Here is a 19,108-nt window from a genome sequence, read left to right on the forward strand (position 1 = left end):
CATTTCATATACCTTTGGATAGTCTTCCTTGTCTTCTAGCTTCTCCTATGGAAGCAAGTCTCCCATTGTTTTTTGTCCTAGATCCTAGTAAACCTAATTTATGAAATGTCACTAGATGACAGTGTTTAGGCACTGAGTCACTCCCAAACTGTGTTTAGTACTTGTTGTCCTCTTTGACCCTATGCAGAAATGGTTTGTTCACCTATGTGCTTTGCCTGTTACCAAATTAGGCAACAAAAACATTCTAATCAGGAGAACAATGACTAATCAGTGCTGCTGTTTAGTGTGACATCTCATATTTTTCAACATTGAAAGTAGTATTTGCAATAATTTCACAGTAATTTGAAAGCTGCAAAATAATGAATGAGAAATGAGTTGATCTTATGAACTGTAGCAAACACAAAGAACCTTTTTCCGTTTATACAAAAATAAGATATTTGAGCTGTACCGATGGGACACTGAGAGAATGGAATGCAGGATAACATGGAGTCTCAGCTGGTAAACACCCATTGCTGACCATTAATTAGTCTGCAGTTATTTTGGCATGAACACAGGTATCTATTATAGAATTAAATTGATTTTGCAGTATTGTAGGTTTTTTTCTTCTGACAGATCTTTTTTTTCATTTCCAAAACAGAAAACCATACCCCTGAAAAGCAAGTGCTGTTTCCAAATTCTCCACAATCAAAGTCATATCCAGGCACTCAGAGAAGTTTGAAGTCCTCCATAAAGAAGCTTAAGGAGGGAAATTTTTTATACATTATTTCTCAAAACATTTGAGAAGTGTATCAACCAAGTTTGCTTTGGGCAAAACAGTAATTCAGACGTACCTGGCTGATAGCAGCTTTTTGCTTCCTCCGTAATCTTTCTGTGTAATTGGGATTCAAATGTGAGCAATGTGAGGAATCTTCTGTGACAGCACAGAGGGCTCGTGGCATGGAGAGACAGCCTGATGGAGGGGGTTCTGTCTGCTTCATTTGCAGATGTGCTCCTGAGAACTCATGTGCTGTGGCTAACTGGCTGTGACTGTTTTTTTTTTTTTTTTTCCCTTTCCTCTCTTGTCTTCAGATGGCACAACAAGAAACCCACCAGCCTCCAGAGCCTTTAACTCTTTGCTGTGGAACGAGCTCTGGGTGACAGCAGGTGCCTCTTAGGTTGCCTGCAGCATAAGCTTCTTTATGGTTGAATTTTTTTACGGTGTTAAAAACTTTCAACCTTGTGATCATCTTTAGAATTTTTTTTAAAATGTAATTTAAAATAAATTTTGAGTTAAGAAATTATTTCAATAGGTAGTAAAAGAAAACAGCTCTTGCTGATTGGCATACTGCTTTCCCCAAGAATGCTCTGCTGCAAGTGGGCAACGACACAGAAATGGAGCAAAGGAAGTGACAAATGCATGCAGTTCACTGAGTGAGGGCTGACTAGAAAGTCCAACTCAAAGTCCACCGAAGTAATTAGAAATGTATTTTTTTCCCCTTCAGTGGCCTTCTGATCAGACCTTGAAAGACTAATAAAACTGGACCCTTCTGTGGCATTTTTCATCAGTCTCACAGTGCTTTTCTCCAACAGCAAATAATGAGATGCTGGGAAATCCACTGGGAACATATCCTTTCAACAGCTAGCAGTGCTGGGGCACAGAGGATAAGCCACTTGCATAACACAGCACAACAAATAAACAGCAAAACCTGGAAAACAATTTACTCTTCATAGCTCCCTGCTTTTGTTTTCCTGGCCCTACTTCACCCACTCCTGAGTTACAACATCTGCTGCACAGTATTTTAGAAATATCTCAACTCCCATTTGAAACTGCTGTGAGAATAGAAATAGAAGGAACTTGAAATGGAATTTGATTAGTACAGCAAAGCAAACACACCAAATGTTTGCAAAAATTGTCTTGAGACATTGAATAACTGTAATGCAGATAGGATGTGGTGATGTTTCTCATCTGAAATACAGCAGTGCTAAGGCACTGTGCCCTGTAGCATCCATATGGGCCTTTTCTACTGAAACAAAGATAAAAGAAAACTGTAGTGCAGAGTTGAATGCTGAAGAACTTCCCCCAAATTTAAGGGCATTGAGATCACATTTATTTGTATTTTCAGTAGGCCCTAGATAATACTTGACAGCTTCTTATCTAAGTGTTTGATGTGTCTGTGGCCAAAGATTTACCAGTAAAAAAAAACAAACAAAGAAACAAACAAATACAAACAAACAAACAACCCCCAAAAAGCCACCCAAAAAACCAAAACCAAAACAAAAAAACAACAAATACTGACGTGAAAAATCCAGTCCCCCAGTTGTGTCACTTTACTATTTTACATTCTTTTTAGACTCTTTATACCAGTTGACATGCCTTATCTTTAGAAATTCTTTTTCCAATTACTAAGGTTGAGAAGATGGAGAAATTAAAGTTTTTTGGCAACAGCATGTCATTTTTGGATGAGGACATGGTCTGTCCAAGCTGCTCTGTGTCAATGATAAAGTGCTTTGGAGAAGCTGCAGCAAATAGATTCAGAATAATGTATTGACATGGTAGGGAAATTATGTTCAAAGCTGTCCTGGTCATAGCAAGAACATCTTGGATTTCCATCCTGAATTTAACTGGCAGAGAACCCATGTGAAAAGGAATAAATGGACTTTTCCTTCACAAGTTCTATTTTAATAACGTTGACAGAGGTCGTATGTTTTCAGCAGATTGCTCACTGTTACGGAAATGCTTTATTTCGCTTGATTTTCTTCTACAATTAATTTCTTAAAATAATATATTGTTTGCATCTTCTTCATTCCAAATCATTCCAAATTGTGTTGAGATACTGCCAGGCTTTTCAGCATATTTTCTGCCAGTAAAACACAGTCATCTCTGAGCTGAAATGTAGCTGGCTTCCTGTGGGTTGCAGTAATGCACTCCAGCTCAGCAGGGAAAGGGAAGGCTGCCTCACTCGTTTGTGTAAGGTTTGCCAGCCAGAATGCAAATATGCTGGATACTTAGCCAGGACCCATGGGCTGAAACCTGTAAAAAAGGGCACAGGGAGTCCAGCATCCTACAGTCTTCAATTTTCTGTCTCATCTAAAAGTGACAGTAAACAGTATTTAACTTGTGAGGGAGAGGGCTTTATTTGGAGGGCTTATCTGAAATATCTGATTGAATCCAGCTGTGCTTTGAGTGTCAGATCCTGGAAAATCGCATTCCAGGGGGCAGTAGCTGTCGCAGTTTGGACAAAATGTTACCCTTGCCATGGGCCTCCAGGTTGTCTTTAAAGGGAACAGTACTCTTGAAGCCTTTGGAGATTCATTAAAAAAAATTCTGCTCAGGTATGGGACTGGCATAATAGCACTGAAATCCAACAGGATCAATATGCTTGCTTGCAATTAAAGCCCTTGGATACATCCTTTAAAAGCTCATATGAGGCAAGCATGAGAGGCACATGTGTTTGTCCATCTAAAGGTCAGCTCTCAGGCTCAGTAATGCACTCAGGCAAGCAGATGCAGCTCCCATCCACACGAATTGCTGATGTATTAAGTGTGCCCTCAAGGCCTCCTGCTGAAGGCAATGGCAAACATCCAGTTGATTTAACAGGATTAGCTGTCATGGATCACGTTGAATTGCGACATGTTGGAAGGAACCTCATCTGAAAGTTTTGTCCTTTGTAATTTTGATTTTTTTTTTTCCTCCAGCTGGGTTGACCTGCATCTGCTTGTGGCCAGAACTTGGTGCCTTTGTGTTTGTTCCTGGAGCTCTGCCTCCCCACAGGTGGTGGTAGCAGGGAGGAGGAAGGAGAAAAGTAGGGCAGGACAGTAGAGCAGGGAGGGCTTTCTTCTGCAGCTGTAGATTTGCAGATGTCTAGGCAAGAAGGAGGCAGTTTTCTGCCTTCAGGAAAATGGCTAACTACTTGACTCAAAATGTTTTATGTCTTTTTCAAGCAGGAATTCCCAGAATCATGCCTTTCACCTGGCCTACTTCTAAAGCACCGTCCTGGGATGTTTGTTAAGGCAGCAACCATGGCCCATAGCTAACAGCAAGCCTTTGTTAAGGACAAGCTGGAGTTGCAGCTTTGCCTGCCTCTCTGCACCGTGGGGTGATGATGTGTGTAATAAACGAGGCCCAGACTTTCTAAGAAAGTTCACTTCGTTTTATTAAAGAAAAACATCAGAGGTGGGAACCCAGGATAAGCCTGGGCCCCACTCGACAAGCCAGCCAGACAAATAGCTGTGCAGTGCACAGGGAGCTGGATCCCAGCTTCCCAAGGAGAACCAGGTGCTGAGCACCTGGGCAGTCTTTACAGCCTTGACCCCTCGTGGATTGGTGCATTGTTGAATCCTCGCTTTGGTTGCTCCTCTTCCTGGCTGTTGGTTGGTCCATACTGGGGTGTGCAATCTTGACCAAGCATTTTGGGATACTCAGACCTTATAGGCTGGCTCATCATCCAGCCATGGTTCAAGTTGCTGTCCTCACCCCATTGGGTAATGCTCCAGAATGGTCCCTTCATCCAACCAACTGAACACCCATTATTCCCAAAGGGAATAATGCCAGAAGGGCAGTCCTGCATCCTTGCCTTGCTCTCACTGCTCATTCTCGCTGTCCCCTTGTACAGACAGTCATGATAGGACAGCTGAAAGGCAGATGGGAAAATATACCTTTAAAACAGGATATATGCATTTGCTCTGTTCACTCTCAGGTTTTCTATTGGTAGTTTATTTTGTCTGCCCAAGAGATGGACTGGAGTGGTAAACCAGGTGGTGAAGAGGAAGTGAAGGTGGTAGTGGTGGCCTTTTTGGGAGCAGACAGAACCTAGATAGACTTAAATTGATTCTGAGTGCACTTGTCTGCTAAAATCTCGTTCTTTTTGCAAAGCTGCTACCTCATTCTGCATTGCTGTAACAATTTTGTTAAAGGTGTAATTACTGTGATAGCTCTACAGGGAAAAAAGATGGGGCATTGTCCAGTGGTAACAGAGTGTAAGATTTAAAAATAGTGTATTTATGTTCAATCTGATTTTTGCAGAGATAGTTTATAAAATCTTGATAATAGGTGTGTTTAGTGGATATTTTCCATTAACCTATGGGTGAACTATAAAAAATCCCATTTTCTAATCAGCCTTTTTTAAAAATTGAGAATGACTTGTAGGAGAGCAAATCCGTAGTGAGAAAACCTCACTTGAACCTATGCCAGAAATGCTAGTGAAGTTTTTTTTTCCCTGAAAACTTAAATTACATAAGATTCTATTGAGTTTGTAGAGACAATTAGTTTACTGCTCTTTCCTCTAAAAAAATAATAATCTTGATTTTTCTTTCATTTTCTCTATTGTATTTTCAAGAGACATAAAGCACTTAAAAATGCAACATAAACCAGGAAGTTTATATTCCACCACACTTTGTGTTGTTTAATAGAATTAATCACTGTATAATTGAAATCATGCTAATACTCCCTTGACCTGCCTCTGTGATTCAATGCAGAGATTTCTGATTTGTCTTAAACTGCTCTGAGGAAGACTGTGTTTTGAGAAATAAAATTGATTTTGCACAATCTGCTGATGATCAGCCAGGCTTAATGAGTGATCGCCTCAAGAAAACTCATTTAAGTAATTTGGATGGATGAGCAGGAGTGAAATGCAAAAAGAAGAAAACATAGTTGCTGCTTGAATGCATCACTTACTGATATTTGACTCTAAAAGTATCCAAAGCCAGCATAAGGAAGGGATCAGATACCCTTGCTTTACTTTCCTTGACACTTCCAAGTTAGTTTGATTCCTTTGGGGAATAAAGAAGATAAGTTTTTTTGATTTTAGTAGTATCTATTCTGTTAAAGTGCAGTAATTTCATTCCTAGAAGTGTCATTGTATCAATTTTATAAATTGTGGAGGATTCCAATCCATTATTGTGTATTTTTTTCATTTTTTCAGGATAGTTTAAAGAAGTCATTGCCTTGAGGCTGTGAATTGGGTGATTGCTGAAGCCTTTCACTTATGCAGAATCTTCTGGTTAGCTCTTAGCAAAAGTGAGAGTCTCCTGGTCAGCCTGGTTTCAACTGTCCACCTCACAAAACTTTTCTGTGACCGACACAGTATGGTGAGCATTTAAGAGAGACTCTGAAATAAGGTAGGTGGGAAGCAGCAGAAAGCAAAGTGGAATGAAAATGAAAAATACCAAAGCCTTGATGGGTTGAGATAAGATTTTGAACAGCCTTCTTTTACCATCCATCCTAACCATATGTTCAGTTCCAGGGATAGTAGATATTCCCCACATACCATCTTCTGTACTTGCTTTTATTTAGGGCCATGCTACAGCACCAGGCAGTTCTTGAAAATGACTGAAAACAGGGAACAGGTAGTTCTGGCTGCCAGTCTCTCCTCTCTGTTATGTGAGAGAGAGGCTGTTTTTCTGACAGAACCTAGGCTTTCATTAGGACCTAGCTGGTTTTTCCTCTCTGTGAGGAAATGATTCTGTAGACCTCAATAACAGCTGTGCAAAGGAGTATCTGAAGTGAAGTTTCCCAAATTCTGTAGGAAGAATTTGGGTTAGAATTGAGATATGTGATTTTGGTACCACCTGGTGTGGGTGCTGAATCTCAGGCAGGTGATCTGGTGGCATTAGAGTGTGGCTTTCACAGGGAAAACTGTCATGCAGCTGGTTAAAGATATGACTATGTCCCCAAATTCCATCTTAGTTTTCTGGTTTCCTAGAGCATTATAGAGTGAATTAATCTAAGATTTGCTGTCAGCCCTCTACCAATCTTTTTTTAAATCATTGAAATTCTTGGTGAATAATTTTTTTAATGTTACTGGGAATAATATTTCTTTGCTCTTCCTTTTGAGAATGTTTTAAAGTTTATTTTGTTAGTGTTTGTAAGGGAGTTGGAGATACTAGACACCAGACTCCAAAGAAAAACAAAAAGTTATTAACTTTTTCTTGATTAGATATATATATTTTTTCTTTTATAGTAGCCTTACAAATCGCAGCACTATTTCAAGTCATGATTTTAATAACTTAAAGAATAGAAGGCACTGCTTACCTTTCAAAGCCCTGTAATATACATAAACAACTCTGAGAGTCTTGTGAGTCATACTCTGCTTGGTCAGTCCACAAAAAGATTAATAATGGTTGGATTTTTGTAAAACATCAGAAAACTTAGATTTTAGGTCACGTAGGTGTGCATGCATTTTGATACCTTCAGAACATTAGTCTTCCTTGAAAGCAGGCAATGCAATAAATTTAGAGTTTTTTGTTAGAAGTCATGCTTCTTTTTCTTTCTGGTCTCCAAACAATTATTTTTCGATCTTATTTAACTTCAGTATCGAGTTGGCAGCCTTTCCTTAGTATTGTTGAAGTTCTGCTGAAGATTTAAGCTTTCATTCTCAAAATTCACTTCTTAGTGTTGTGGTAAATCAAGAGAGGAAACAGGAACACGTGCAAATCAAGCACTTAGTGCATAATGCGTTCTTGCATCTTGATCAGGTTTATGTGTTCAAACTGATTCTATTAGTGTGGACCTATATGTATAAAAAATAAGTAATATGGGTAAGTGCTTAGCATCATGGAGCTGTTACCATGCATTTACACAGATGAGTTAGGGGCAAGGGTAACTTCAGCAGGCTTTAGTGGGGGCTGTTCAGGACCACCACCTGTAGAGTGTGGTGAAGTGATGAAGATGGGCTGCAGAGCTGTTGCTGTGTGATGGAGAGTGGAGCTTCCTTCCTTCAGCTCTCAGCATTTGTTCCTTTCTCAAGAGTGGTCCTCACATTCCTGTGTGGCTGTCCAGCTGCAGCATGCTCTCCCTGTCCAGTGTGCTGCCTCAGCACACACACACAGACACACACACACACACACACACACGTGTCATTGTGATTTAACGTGTGGTCCAAAATCCGAGTTTGTGGCTTTGATGGTGCAGTGGGCGGTGCACCTGGAGATGATGGATTCAGTGCAAAATTTGAAAGTGCAGATATGTTCTGGTTGTTAAATACAACATGCTGATGAGGGGTGTCACAATTTCTGCAAAAAAGGCCGGGGTTGAAAGACAGAACAATTTAAGGGAATGAACAACACCAAGAGAAGCTGGCATTTATATGGCCCATATTACTCAACGTCATACATTTCAAGCATCAATGATCACAATTTCTCCATGTGTACTTAAAATTTCTATGCCCATTTGAATTTTGGGAGAGATGCTGAGTAAAGTTCCATTGATGAGATCAGGACTTCACAAGGAGAGAAGAAAAATTATACTCTCTAGTGCCCATCTATGTGAACTGGGGACTTTTCTGTTGATTTGTTGTCTGCCTGCAGGTATATATAGCTCTTTTCTTTCTATTGCAGAAGCAGCCTTCAAAAACAGATATACCTGTTCGACTCTCGAGGTGTGGACGATCATGGGAGAGCAACTGTTAAAGAACAGCATCCTTGATCAATTTATTAATAGCCATGAGCAGTCTTATGAAGAATTTCTAAATACATTCACATATCTTTTGAAAGGTATGTAATTTCCCAAATCTCCTGTTAGATAACCACAGACAGAAGGAAAGGTAAAAAGAGAAGCAGTGGTATTATTGTTGTTGTGCTACTCACCTGCTCTGTGACTTTAGGCAAATCCCTCTGATACTTTTGTTTTTCCACTCAGCAGTGGGAACCCTGAGGACAGCTTTCTGCAGTTGGTTCCCAGGCTGCTGTGTCCCTCCCTGCAGGTGGTTAGCCATTTATGCTTGCTTTAGGAAGGCAAGGGGAACATGCACTGTTTGGAAGGATAGATCTTTCCTACGTACATCTTGCATTGTTTTGCTTGAGAAGTCTCCATAAAAGAAGAGCCTAAGGAAAATACTTAATGGTGTGAGATGGCCTGAGATTAAGAGTGTGCAATTTGGGTACTTTTACAGGTTTACTAACATTAGCCCACTGTGCTGAGCCTGTGTGTGTGCATTCCACAAAGTGATTGCCTTCTGTGATGAAGCAACGACCTGGAGGGATGCACATATTGTCTAAATTGATTTCAGCAAGGCTTTCAACACTGTCCTTCACAACATCCTTGTAGGCAAACTCAGGAAGTGTGAGCTGGGTTAATGGACAGTGAGGTGGGATGAGAACTGGCTGAGTGTCTGATCCCAGAAGGTCACATCAGTTGCACAGGGTCTGCTTGGAGCCCTGTCACTGCTGGTGTCCCCCAGGGTTCAATACTGGCCCAGCCTTGTTTACCAAATTCATCAGTGACTTGGAGGAAGGGGCAGAGGCCTCCCCAGAGAGTTCCCTGCAGACACAAAGCTGGGAGGAGTGGCCCAGAGGGCTGTGCAGCCCTTCAGAAGGACCTCGACAGGTTGGAGAGATGGGCAGAGAGGACCTTCTGAAACTCAACAAAGGCCAGTGCAGGGTCCTGCTCCTGGGCAGGAACAGCCCCATGGAGCAGCACAGGCTGGGGCTGAGCTCTTGGGAAGCAGCTCTGTGCAGAAGGAGCTGGGGGTGCTGCTGGCAAACAAGCTGCCCATGGCCAGCAGTGGCCAAGGAGGCCAATGGGACCCTGGGGTGCATTAGGAACAGCACTGCCAGCAGCTCACAGAGGTGATCCTGCCCCTCTGCTGAGCCCTGGGGAGGCACATCTGGAGTTCTGTGTCCAGTTCTGGGCTCCTCAGGACAAGAGAGACTTGGAGCTCGTGGAGTGGGTCCAGTGAAGGGCAGCAAAGATGACTGGGAGCGTGCAGCATCTCTCTCTTATCAGGAAAGGCTGAGGGACCTTATCAATGTCTGTGAGGATGTGACAGGAGGCTGTCAGAGGATGGAGCCAGGCCTTTCTCAGTGGTGCCAAGCAATAGGACAAGAGACAATGGGCAGAAACTGATGCACAGAAGTTCCACCTGAACATGAGGAAGAACCACTTTACTGTGCAGGTGAACGAGCACTGGAACAGATTGCCCAGAGAGGATGTGGAGTGTCCCTCACTGGAGATACTCAGAATCTCTCTGGACACAGTGCTGTGCAAGGTGCTTTAGGATGACCGTGCTTTAGCAGGGAGGTTGGACCAGATGACCCACTGTGATCACTTCCAACCTGACCCATCCTGTGCCAAGCTAACAGGTAAATTGTGTGAAGGTGCAGCAGGACATCAGATAGATGATTAGGCTGAAAAGATCTCATGTTCTGCAGATGAAATAAAAAGTAGAGCTTAACCTTGAGCTGAGCGTTGCTGAATTACAGAATTCCAATTCTGTAGCTCTGGTTAACCAGGTTAAGTCAAGTGCCATAAAAATAAGTGCAACCTACATATTACTCACAATTCTCTTTGCCACTGCTTTGCACTAAAAGTGATGTCCTCATATTATTGCTGAAGAGCAGTATTTTTCAATTACAGCATATGGCATGCCCCATTGATTGGTACTCAGAAGTCTGTCCTGTCCTTACCCTTCAGGCAGAACTAAGTGTCAGTCACAAGCATTGAGCAGAAAACCAGTGGGGGAGTTGAAGCTGCCACAGAAATAATCTTGTGGCAACTTTCTGTCTCTCCTCCCTATAAAATATAGAAGAGAAAGGAGCCACTGGGGGATGAGATAAGAGGATTGAAAATCCAGTTCTGGTGTTCTTATGTATGATTGATACACCGGGGATAGCTCCTATCCTAGAAGCGTGCTGTGTATCATGATGCTACTTGCAAAAAGCCTCAGTGTGTATTTCAGTCACTTTCACTGTCACTGAAGGCATTTGCCACTAAAATCATAGAAAAGGTAGAGCTTTACCTGAATCAAATGCTTAGAAATGCAGGTTCTTATGATGGTATGAACTGAACAGCTCTCCTTGTTTTCCTCCCATTTTCATTTTCTTTTAAAAGTACCCAATGAGCTGGTTTGCATTATAGACTAATGACCTGCAAAAATTCTACTTAAAGGATGAAACATACATTGTCATCTGATAGATTTTTGTCTGTTGTAACACTGGAAACAGAAAACACATAAAACCAATTGGATCCCACTGATTTCACAGAGTAACATATTTACAGAAGGTGATTTTCACTTGTGCATGAATTTGTACTAGGTGTGCAGCTGGTAATTCAAGGATATTTTCAGCTGAACTTTCTACTTTATTCTTGAAAGCATCTCATAAGAATCTGATACCCTAATGATTTTTAAATTTTTCTTCATATGTTAAATTTACACACAGTGAGGCTGTAAAGAATGTACCTTGAGTAGAAAGACCCAAGCATGCTTGGCCTACCTTAAAATAACTTTTTGAGGCTATAAATAGCCTGGAGTGACCCTCTGTGAACACATTAGGACCTTCTGCTGAGAGTGTACTTTCATTCTTATAAATGTGGGAAACAGGATTAATGAATTTTTGCATTCCTGACTTCAGTTTGGCTTTTTAAGAATTGCTAATACCCTAACCAAGAAAATCACATTTTAGAATGTTGTCTTTTTATTGTATCTGAATATGTGATATTCCCTTTGACTACTTCTGTTCTTCTTGTGCTATTTGTAAAGATACTCTCTTAGTTCACATAGAACAAGATCTGGAGCCAAAATAAGTCCTTCTAAATTCTGTGTAATTGGTTTCATGATATGTATTTGGTTTAACTGAAACAGAGATAGATATAACTTAGCTGGACCATAAAATTACATCTTTGATACGGGATTTTAATCTTCCAGATTTTAGTATTCCTAAAAATCCCAGTGGTTCTGTTTTTTAAAATATGCTGGGTGCAGTGAGAAAATGAGAGTTCACAGACTAATTGACCAGTAAATCCTATAGTGAGACTATTACTTCACATCTACAGATCTGATGGAAAATGGATAAACATACATAAATATATTTTTAAAACTCTGACCTCAACATTTGAAACATACTGCTCCAACAGAATATGGCCTATATATCTTAAATAACTAATATTTTAAAATTATAGGAGTACTTCCTCCATAAGTGGAAAATTTTTGAAACCTTTTTCATTGATTCTGTAATGGGTGGGCATTTGAGGGCTAGGTTAAGATTCTAGTTAAGTGTCTTTATTTTTCCTATTTAGAGCATCCAAAGTGTGTTTTTTGTCATAGGGATAATTTGAACAAGATGAATATATAGGTGGAAGGGCTAGTGAACCCATGGGAATGTAATTTAGCAATTAGAGCACGGATCTAGAAAGATGAAATCTTTCATACTTGCTGTAAAGCTTTGCAGTTGAAGAAGCCTCAGAGGAGCTGAATTTACAAAGGAGTGGATGATAGAGATTTCTGTACATGTGGTCAATAAGTTGTATGCTCAGAACTACACACTTCCTAGAAAAACTTTGGACAAAATCTCATGGAAATCCATCCAACCCCACTTTTGAAAAAATTGCCACAGAGGACAAAAGCCTCTTTCAAATCTTAGGAAGAGTGTTTGAAATCTGGTGCAGAGCTATGATTGTCAAAATCAGAAGGCAGCATCTGCTCATTTTTCAAAACTCGGAGGAAGAATGGGAAATTCACTGGAGCATAAAATATCTCATTTGACCTTGTACAAAAAATGCAGAAAAAAACACTTCTAAAAGTATAGGATTAGGGATCGTTCAGCTGGATAGGAAAATGCTGCCATGAATAAAATTCTTACCCAAATCCAAGTTAAGATTTTTTTTTTCATGGTTCTGGGCATTTGAGCACCAGGACTGAATGAATTCCATCCTGCTGTTAATTTTGCTCTATTTCATACACCTCTCATTGCCTGGCAGTGTGTAGAAGTCCAGGGACTTGATTAGGACCATGTCAGCAAGCCACAGGTTGGATTGGGACTTTGCAGCCTCAGTGCTGTTGTTTTGGTGCTTCTGTGCTGAGCAAACTGTCAAGTGGAGGAAGTTTGGAAGTGACTGATCACTTCTGTGCTTACAGGTGCCATGCAAGAGCCATGTTCTGTGTTGTGCTCAGGTTAACTTAATTCCCCTGTGAAAGCTGGGCAAGGTATTCAGTTCACAGTCCATTTGACTGTAGCTGTCTGCTTCCTTTTTGCATTAACCACAGTTAGGAAAAACAACTTTAAACTTCCTCTGTAAGTGTCAGTGGAGGCACTTTACAAATGTCAGTCTTCACAGCAGAAAGCATAGCAGAGAACTATATAAGTGACAGTAAATGCACTTTTATTTTAAAAATGGACCAGTAGGACAATGCTAACCCCAAGAGAAATTTCAGCCTATGAGTAGATTTGCCAATAAAAGCAACTAGACAGTTCAGTAAAACTAATTAAATTAATCTGTCATCCCCAGGGAACTTAAACAGGGCATGAAATAGGGAAACAGCATCAATTCAGAGCTTTTTATTGATGTGTTGTGCTGGATCATTTGATAGAATTGGTTGGGAGACAAAATTTGCAATTTTCTATTGATCATAAATTCAGTAGCTATCTCAATGTAGCCTTTATTCAATATAGTATAAAATCAAATACCATACAGAGCCCCTAAATGTAGGAAAAAATCCCAGACATAGAGATGCAAACTTAACAGATTATTTTTGAAATAATAATAACTGATCTGTTTTATGGATATTTGTTGTCCTGGTATTTGCTCTGCAAGAGACTTCATCTCAATTGTATAGACAGAAAAAAATAGGCCTAAAGAAGGGAAATGACTTGTGCATTTGCACAGTAGCTCAGTGGCAGCACCAGACAAGTACAGAGGCACTCAGACTTCTGGAAACTTCAACAGCCCTTGAACAGTCCTGCTTCCCTAATAGCAATTCTTTGTACTTTTCTCTGATGCCTTTATTACTAAACAATTTCTGAAGAGAAAATTTCAGATAAAAGTAGTTTCGTTCTCTTGCATAACCAAAATTTTCTAGAACATAGAAAGGGAAATGTTTAGTAAATTTGCTGTAGATACTTTGGTAGAGGTTCTGTCCCACAGTGGCATATTGGCAGTGATTGAATTCTAGCAATATAAAATGCAGTAACACAGAGTGAACTCTGTTGTACCTCATCACCTGGTCTAGAGAGGCATCAAAGTGCACTAAATGCAGCTGTTGGCTTAGTGTCATGTATTGCAGTGAGCTGAGGAAGGACTCTTTCCACATGTGGGAATGACACAGAGCAAATAATGTCAGAGATCAACGCTGTGTGTGACTCAACAGGACAATCAGAAACAGAAATCGAGTGACCTCACTTCCAATTTAGTGCTGAACACTTTGTAGATTTGGGTACTTTTCAATATAAAATTAAATAGAAATGCCTAATTTCAAGAAAGTAGGTATTTGCCTTAAAAAAAAGGCCTTTTAGGGGTGCCTTAATGTTGTGATTATAATGTCCAAATTCCAGCATTTTCAAAACTCTTGGGCTTTACAACATTTTATTTTGTTCCCACCTGCTGTCATCGTTTTTATATTACTTGTTAAGAAAGGAATACTTTGTATGAAGATGTCAGATGCTTTTAATTATATACAATTTCTTGTTTCTTACAGCACTTAGCCTACTCAGCTATTAGTGCTGAATTCTTCTAGGATGCAAGCAAAAAGAAAGTCTTCAAGACTGATTCTACCCTGATTTATTAGTACATCACATGTTCTTTTAAAGTGCTCCCAATGTATGTATTTAATGTAGTTTCCTTGTGCTATGGAGAACTTCAAGCAAATTTGTGGTTTCTTTGACTGTAAAAAAAAAAGCAAACAAAAAACCCAAGTATTTAAGAAATAAACTCAAATACATTCTGTTTTTACTAGCTAAGATTTAAAGTATGGGTTAGTATAATCCAAACTCAGAAAGAAGCCTGGAGTTCTTGTACATCTGTTGAAAGAAATAGGATTTTGCTTGTACAAGCTGCTGAAATGATGAAGTGCAGGTTTGCCTTGTTATTTAACTGACAGCATTAGTATTCAAATGGGGAAGGTATCCAGCAACAACACGGCTGAGCTGTGAAAGAATCACATGAATTTTTAAATGATCAGATGGGGTGAATGAGGAATAAACAGGAAATACTGTCCCTTTCTAACACTGAGACTATCAAAAGCACAACAGAGACATAGATATTGATAGAGATAAACACTGCATAGAACCAGAACACACAGGTTCCATTAAGTACAAAGGGAGAGATACTGATACAATAAAAATACTGCTAAGCTTTTCAAAATTAGGAACTCAGATAGTTTTTGAGAAGTATTGCTGTACATTAAGCTAGAGCAGGTCTGAGAAATATACTGGAAATATATCTGAGAAATATACTGGAATATACTTGGGAGTAGCAGTCATTCATCTTTCCCCTGAAGGAGCACATAAAAAAGTCCTTTCCTGACTTATTTTTAAACATACTACAGTAAGTAAGCAAAAATGGCAGTCAGAAGTAACTACTGGGACTTAAGAGTTTACCCTTTTAGGTTAGAATTAGTCCCACTGAAATTACTTGTCCTGGTCTGTGGAATATGTATTTATCCTAGCTGAGGAGATAATACAGTGGAATTTCCTTAAGAAGTGGGTAAATATAAATTTAAAAATCAAGCCCATATTACTGGTTATAGTAAAACTTGACGTTTTTTGAAAGGAAAAAAAAAAGCTAAACAATACTTTGTGCTGATGATTTGTCATTTAATCAGAAGGATAAGATCAAAGACGTTAGGGGAAAAGGGGAAAAGGCCGCACCAGCTGAATTTTTGTGTTACAAATATTAATTTGCACACTAAGGTAAATGTTTTAGGCAAGCTATTTCCTGTAAAGGAGTTTTGCTTGCTCACTACTGCTGTGAGATCACTGCCATCGAAATTAGTGTGGCTTTTGATGGAGTAAGATTGGAATGGACCTTAGAGGAATTCAGAAAATTAATGGCATAGAAAATTCAGCTGCTGAGTGTGGGCAGATATGGTACAATATCTGCAAAACATCCACTGCCTTTCTGGATGGCATCAGGAGGCTAAGCCTTTAGACTCTTAAAACAGGACTACATGATGAAGTTTAGGTGCCTGAATTACACCTGAATTGCTCCTAATTTTGGGCAGGCATATAGGACTGTAATACTGAAATCCTGCAGGTACATACTATAGGGGATAATTGGACTTCTTGTGTTGAAAAGTCAGATGAACTGCATTGATTTACAGCAATTCATACATAAAAACACATGGAAACAGAAAGGTATCTGGTTAACTTAAATCAGAATGGCTTTTTTTAGGCTAAGTAACTTTAAAACACTATGTTCTATTCCCAGTAGGACAACATACAAGTATAGGGAAGCTGCAGATTTTGGTAGGGTTTCTGCAGAAAGTGTGGGAGCAGCAGCTTGATTGAGTTAACAAAAATTAATAGAAGGTTTCAAAAATTATCTTCTCAGCAAACTGGACTTTCTGCCTTGAAATTTCTTGTTTTCCTCTTATGGCTTGTAATTTATGGTAAATCAATACAGTGCTGTACAATGGTTTACATAGTTGCAAATAGGTAAATACAGATAGTTCTGGAGTATGTTTCCACCTTGGGAACATGTGAAAGTGGTATTTTATGGAAACATTTCAGTCACAGCCTTTTTTGTTGTTTTAAAATGTTTGCTGATGGTGTGTTTGAAGAATGGAGAAAGTGAATGAACATGACATTTGTACTTGTGACCTCTGTTCAAGGCAGTTATTACGATACTGTGAGTAAAATTGGTTTTTTTTTGTTCAGGAGTCCTGCAGAAAGTCACTGTAATATTTGAATTCCAGTTTTTCCATCAAAGCATAACCTGGAAGAGATTTAAGAGATTCATAGGCCTTCTGCTGGTCCTCAGTCCAGGATTTGAGGACAAAAAAGTAAATTGGAACTTAAAATAGTAGCTTTGCTGTATGGGTTTTTTTGGTTGTTGTTGTTGTTTTATAGTTAAACGGGCCTATTTTTAAATCTCAACCAGTTTCTTGTTTTGAAATTAATTAATCCAATTGAAAAAAGATGGGAAGCACCTGGTAGTTCGAATTTTTTTGTCCAGTGTATTATCCCAAGCCAGGTATTCTATGGTATGTTATTGATTGCTGTGTCTGGTCTGGCTTTGAAATGCTTCAGACCATGAGAATTTTATCATTCTTCTGGGGCTACTGTGTCATCTGAGAGATTTCACTGACAGTAAGTTTTTCCTGATAATACAGGTAGCTCTTTTCTCTGGTTTTGTGATAAGTGACTCCATTATTCTTTGAAATATGCGGGTGATCACTAGACATTCTCAAAAAATTCCCGTCCAGATTGGAAGACAAAGAGAATTTTAGGCAATATAGAGGATAGATAGCAGGAGAGAAAAAAATTTGTCAAGTTGGATATCCTTTTTGATTGAAACATGTTTCTGAAGTCTGCACCATACTCTTAGTGACACACAATTATGATGGATACTGCTCTTGAGAGACTCAGATGTACTTTTCTAGAGACCTATGTTGGCTTGTTATTTTATTTTTAAGATACTGACAGTGAAATGACTAAAAAGTGAGACAGAATCTGTCTGCAGAATAAATACGTGAATCTTTATATCATTTCAACTTTCTTCCTCTCCTACATTTTGTAGTGTTTGTATCCCTTATTTTTGATTTTTATCACATATTGTGAAGGCCAGTGTTCCACAATAGGATCCTGGCAGGTTGAGAGCTGTGACTGTGAATAATGAGTCAATTATCACTTAGTCAGGGGAAAGGCAGAGTGATCCTCTTGGCTGGCTTGGATGCAATCCTTCCTTCTTCCCCTTCTCTTTGAAAAGTAAGCACAGAGATGGTTGAAATTCAGAACTCTATCAAAGAAATACACCTGAGATGCTTGTCTTCAGATTGTAGTTTCTTTAACTTCAAAACAACTTAACGTGTGGTTTTGTAATAATATTTTTAAAGTTCATTACAGTTACTGTCTCATAGGAGCCAGTTGTGTGATGCATGCATTGGGAGACTGCAGGTGTCAGTAGTTGCTTTGGGCAGCTGAAATTGGCTCTTACTGGTCCTGAGGGACTGTACTCAAGGCTGGGAATATAATGTTTAAATAACCTGCCCCCTTTTAATTTATGTGGCATGGCCTCATTATGCACATGGTTGCATAGTTGCTGTTCTGTCCACAGAATTGCATTTAACAACTGCTTTGGGTCACTTAGATATTTTTTTTCTGAATTTTTCTTCACAAACAGTCATGAATCTAGTATCACATTGCAGTGCTGAATGTTTTATCAAGTGTAATGTTTAATATTCTCTAACCCAATAACTTTGCAATGGTCTTAACCAGAAAAAGGTTTCTGTCAAAAGTTTATGACTGATCTCTTAGGAAAAGGGATAGTGCTTCTAAGCTGTTGTCTGGGGTTGGTAAATGGCACATAAATACTCTGAATGCACTTGATTTCTTACCAGCTCATTTAATCTATCTAGCTTTTTAGCTGTGACAATAGCTCAGGTGTTCAGAAAATATATAACCTAGAAAAGCAAGTTTGTCAGCTCATATGTGCTCATTAATTGTAACTGCCCAACTATGTGCCATAGGTCTTTTGATGCTAAAAGTGATATTATTTTCTTTGGACAATTCAGAATCTATATTTTTTAGAAGGATGATCTGATTTATAGAAGAATGGCCACAGTGATATACAAGAAAAGCATGGGCTAGTGCAGGAATATCATGTTTACTCAGAGTCTGTTGCTCTATGTGAATTATGCTTCTGATCATTCCAGTGATGATTTCTTTTGTCTCTCTGTTGGTCTGGTGAGAAAAGTGTTTGGCTTCCAGAATCTTTTTATCACTTCTCATACAGAAATGCCCCTGATGTGCACAGGGAGGACACTGGCTTAGTCCTCAAGCCCTATTGGTATTCTGCTGGTTTGCCAATACACATTTGCCCTAAAAAACATAAATATTCTTCTGTAGCTTGTCAGTCTTTAAGGTAAAACTTGAAAGTTCTTAGGATAAAACAGGAAACCCATCCTGTTTTACTACTGAAGTGAAAAAACATTGAAGTTTTTTGAGCTAGCCATCTAGTTCTTCCTGTAAAGTAGGGTGACAGTAAAATTATCTTCAAATAGTGGGTGATGATTTTACCAGTCAAGAATTTAAAAGAGAGTTTCATGTCTAATATAGCTTCATTTCCATGACTTAAAAAGAGAGTATGTTGGAAAAAGTGATGGCTCATATGTACTGCTGTATCCAAATACTGTTTTAGGAAAATGCTTGCTAAAGAAGCAGGGAGAATCAAGATGTTACAGAGACCTGGGATTTAGGAATT

At 39.2% G+C, this 19,108-nt stretch overlaps 1 protein-coding gene across 7 annotated transcripts in view; it reads left to right on the plus strand.

Moving 5' to 3' along the window:
• IFTAP (intraflagellar transport associated protein) overlaps positions 1–19,108 on the plus strand; it is a 39,371-nt gene that overhangs the window by 3,018 nt on the left and 17,245 nt on the right. For 3 of the 7 annotated variants that reach the window (XM_088166797.1, XM_088166800.1, XM_088166798.1), the window contains exons 2-3: positions 5,901–6,096; positions 8,314–8,469. In XM_088166797.1, coding sequence (XP_088022923.1) covers positions 8,367–8,469 — 103 coding nt within the window. In that variant the 5' untranslated portion in view covers positions 5,901–6,096; positions 8,314–8,366. The remainder of the gene's footprint in view (positions 1–5,900; positions 6,097–8,313; positions 8,470–19,108) is intronic. The other 4 variants (XM_088166799.1, XM_088166802.1, XM_088166796.1 and 1 more) reach the window with 2 other exon arrangements.

The sequence above is a fragment of the Sturnus vulgaris genome, chromosome 6 (assembly GCF_052056855.1).
Source record: "Sturnus vulgaris isolate bStuVul1 chromosome 6, bStuVul1.hap1, whole genome shotgun sequence".
Classification (NCBI taxonomy): Eukaryota; Metazoa; Chordata; class Aves; order Passeriformes; family Sturnidae; genus Sturnus; species Sturnus vulgaris.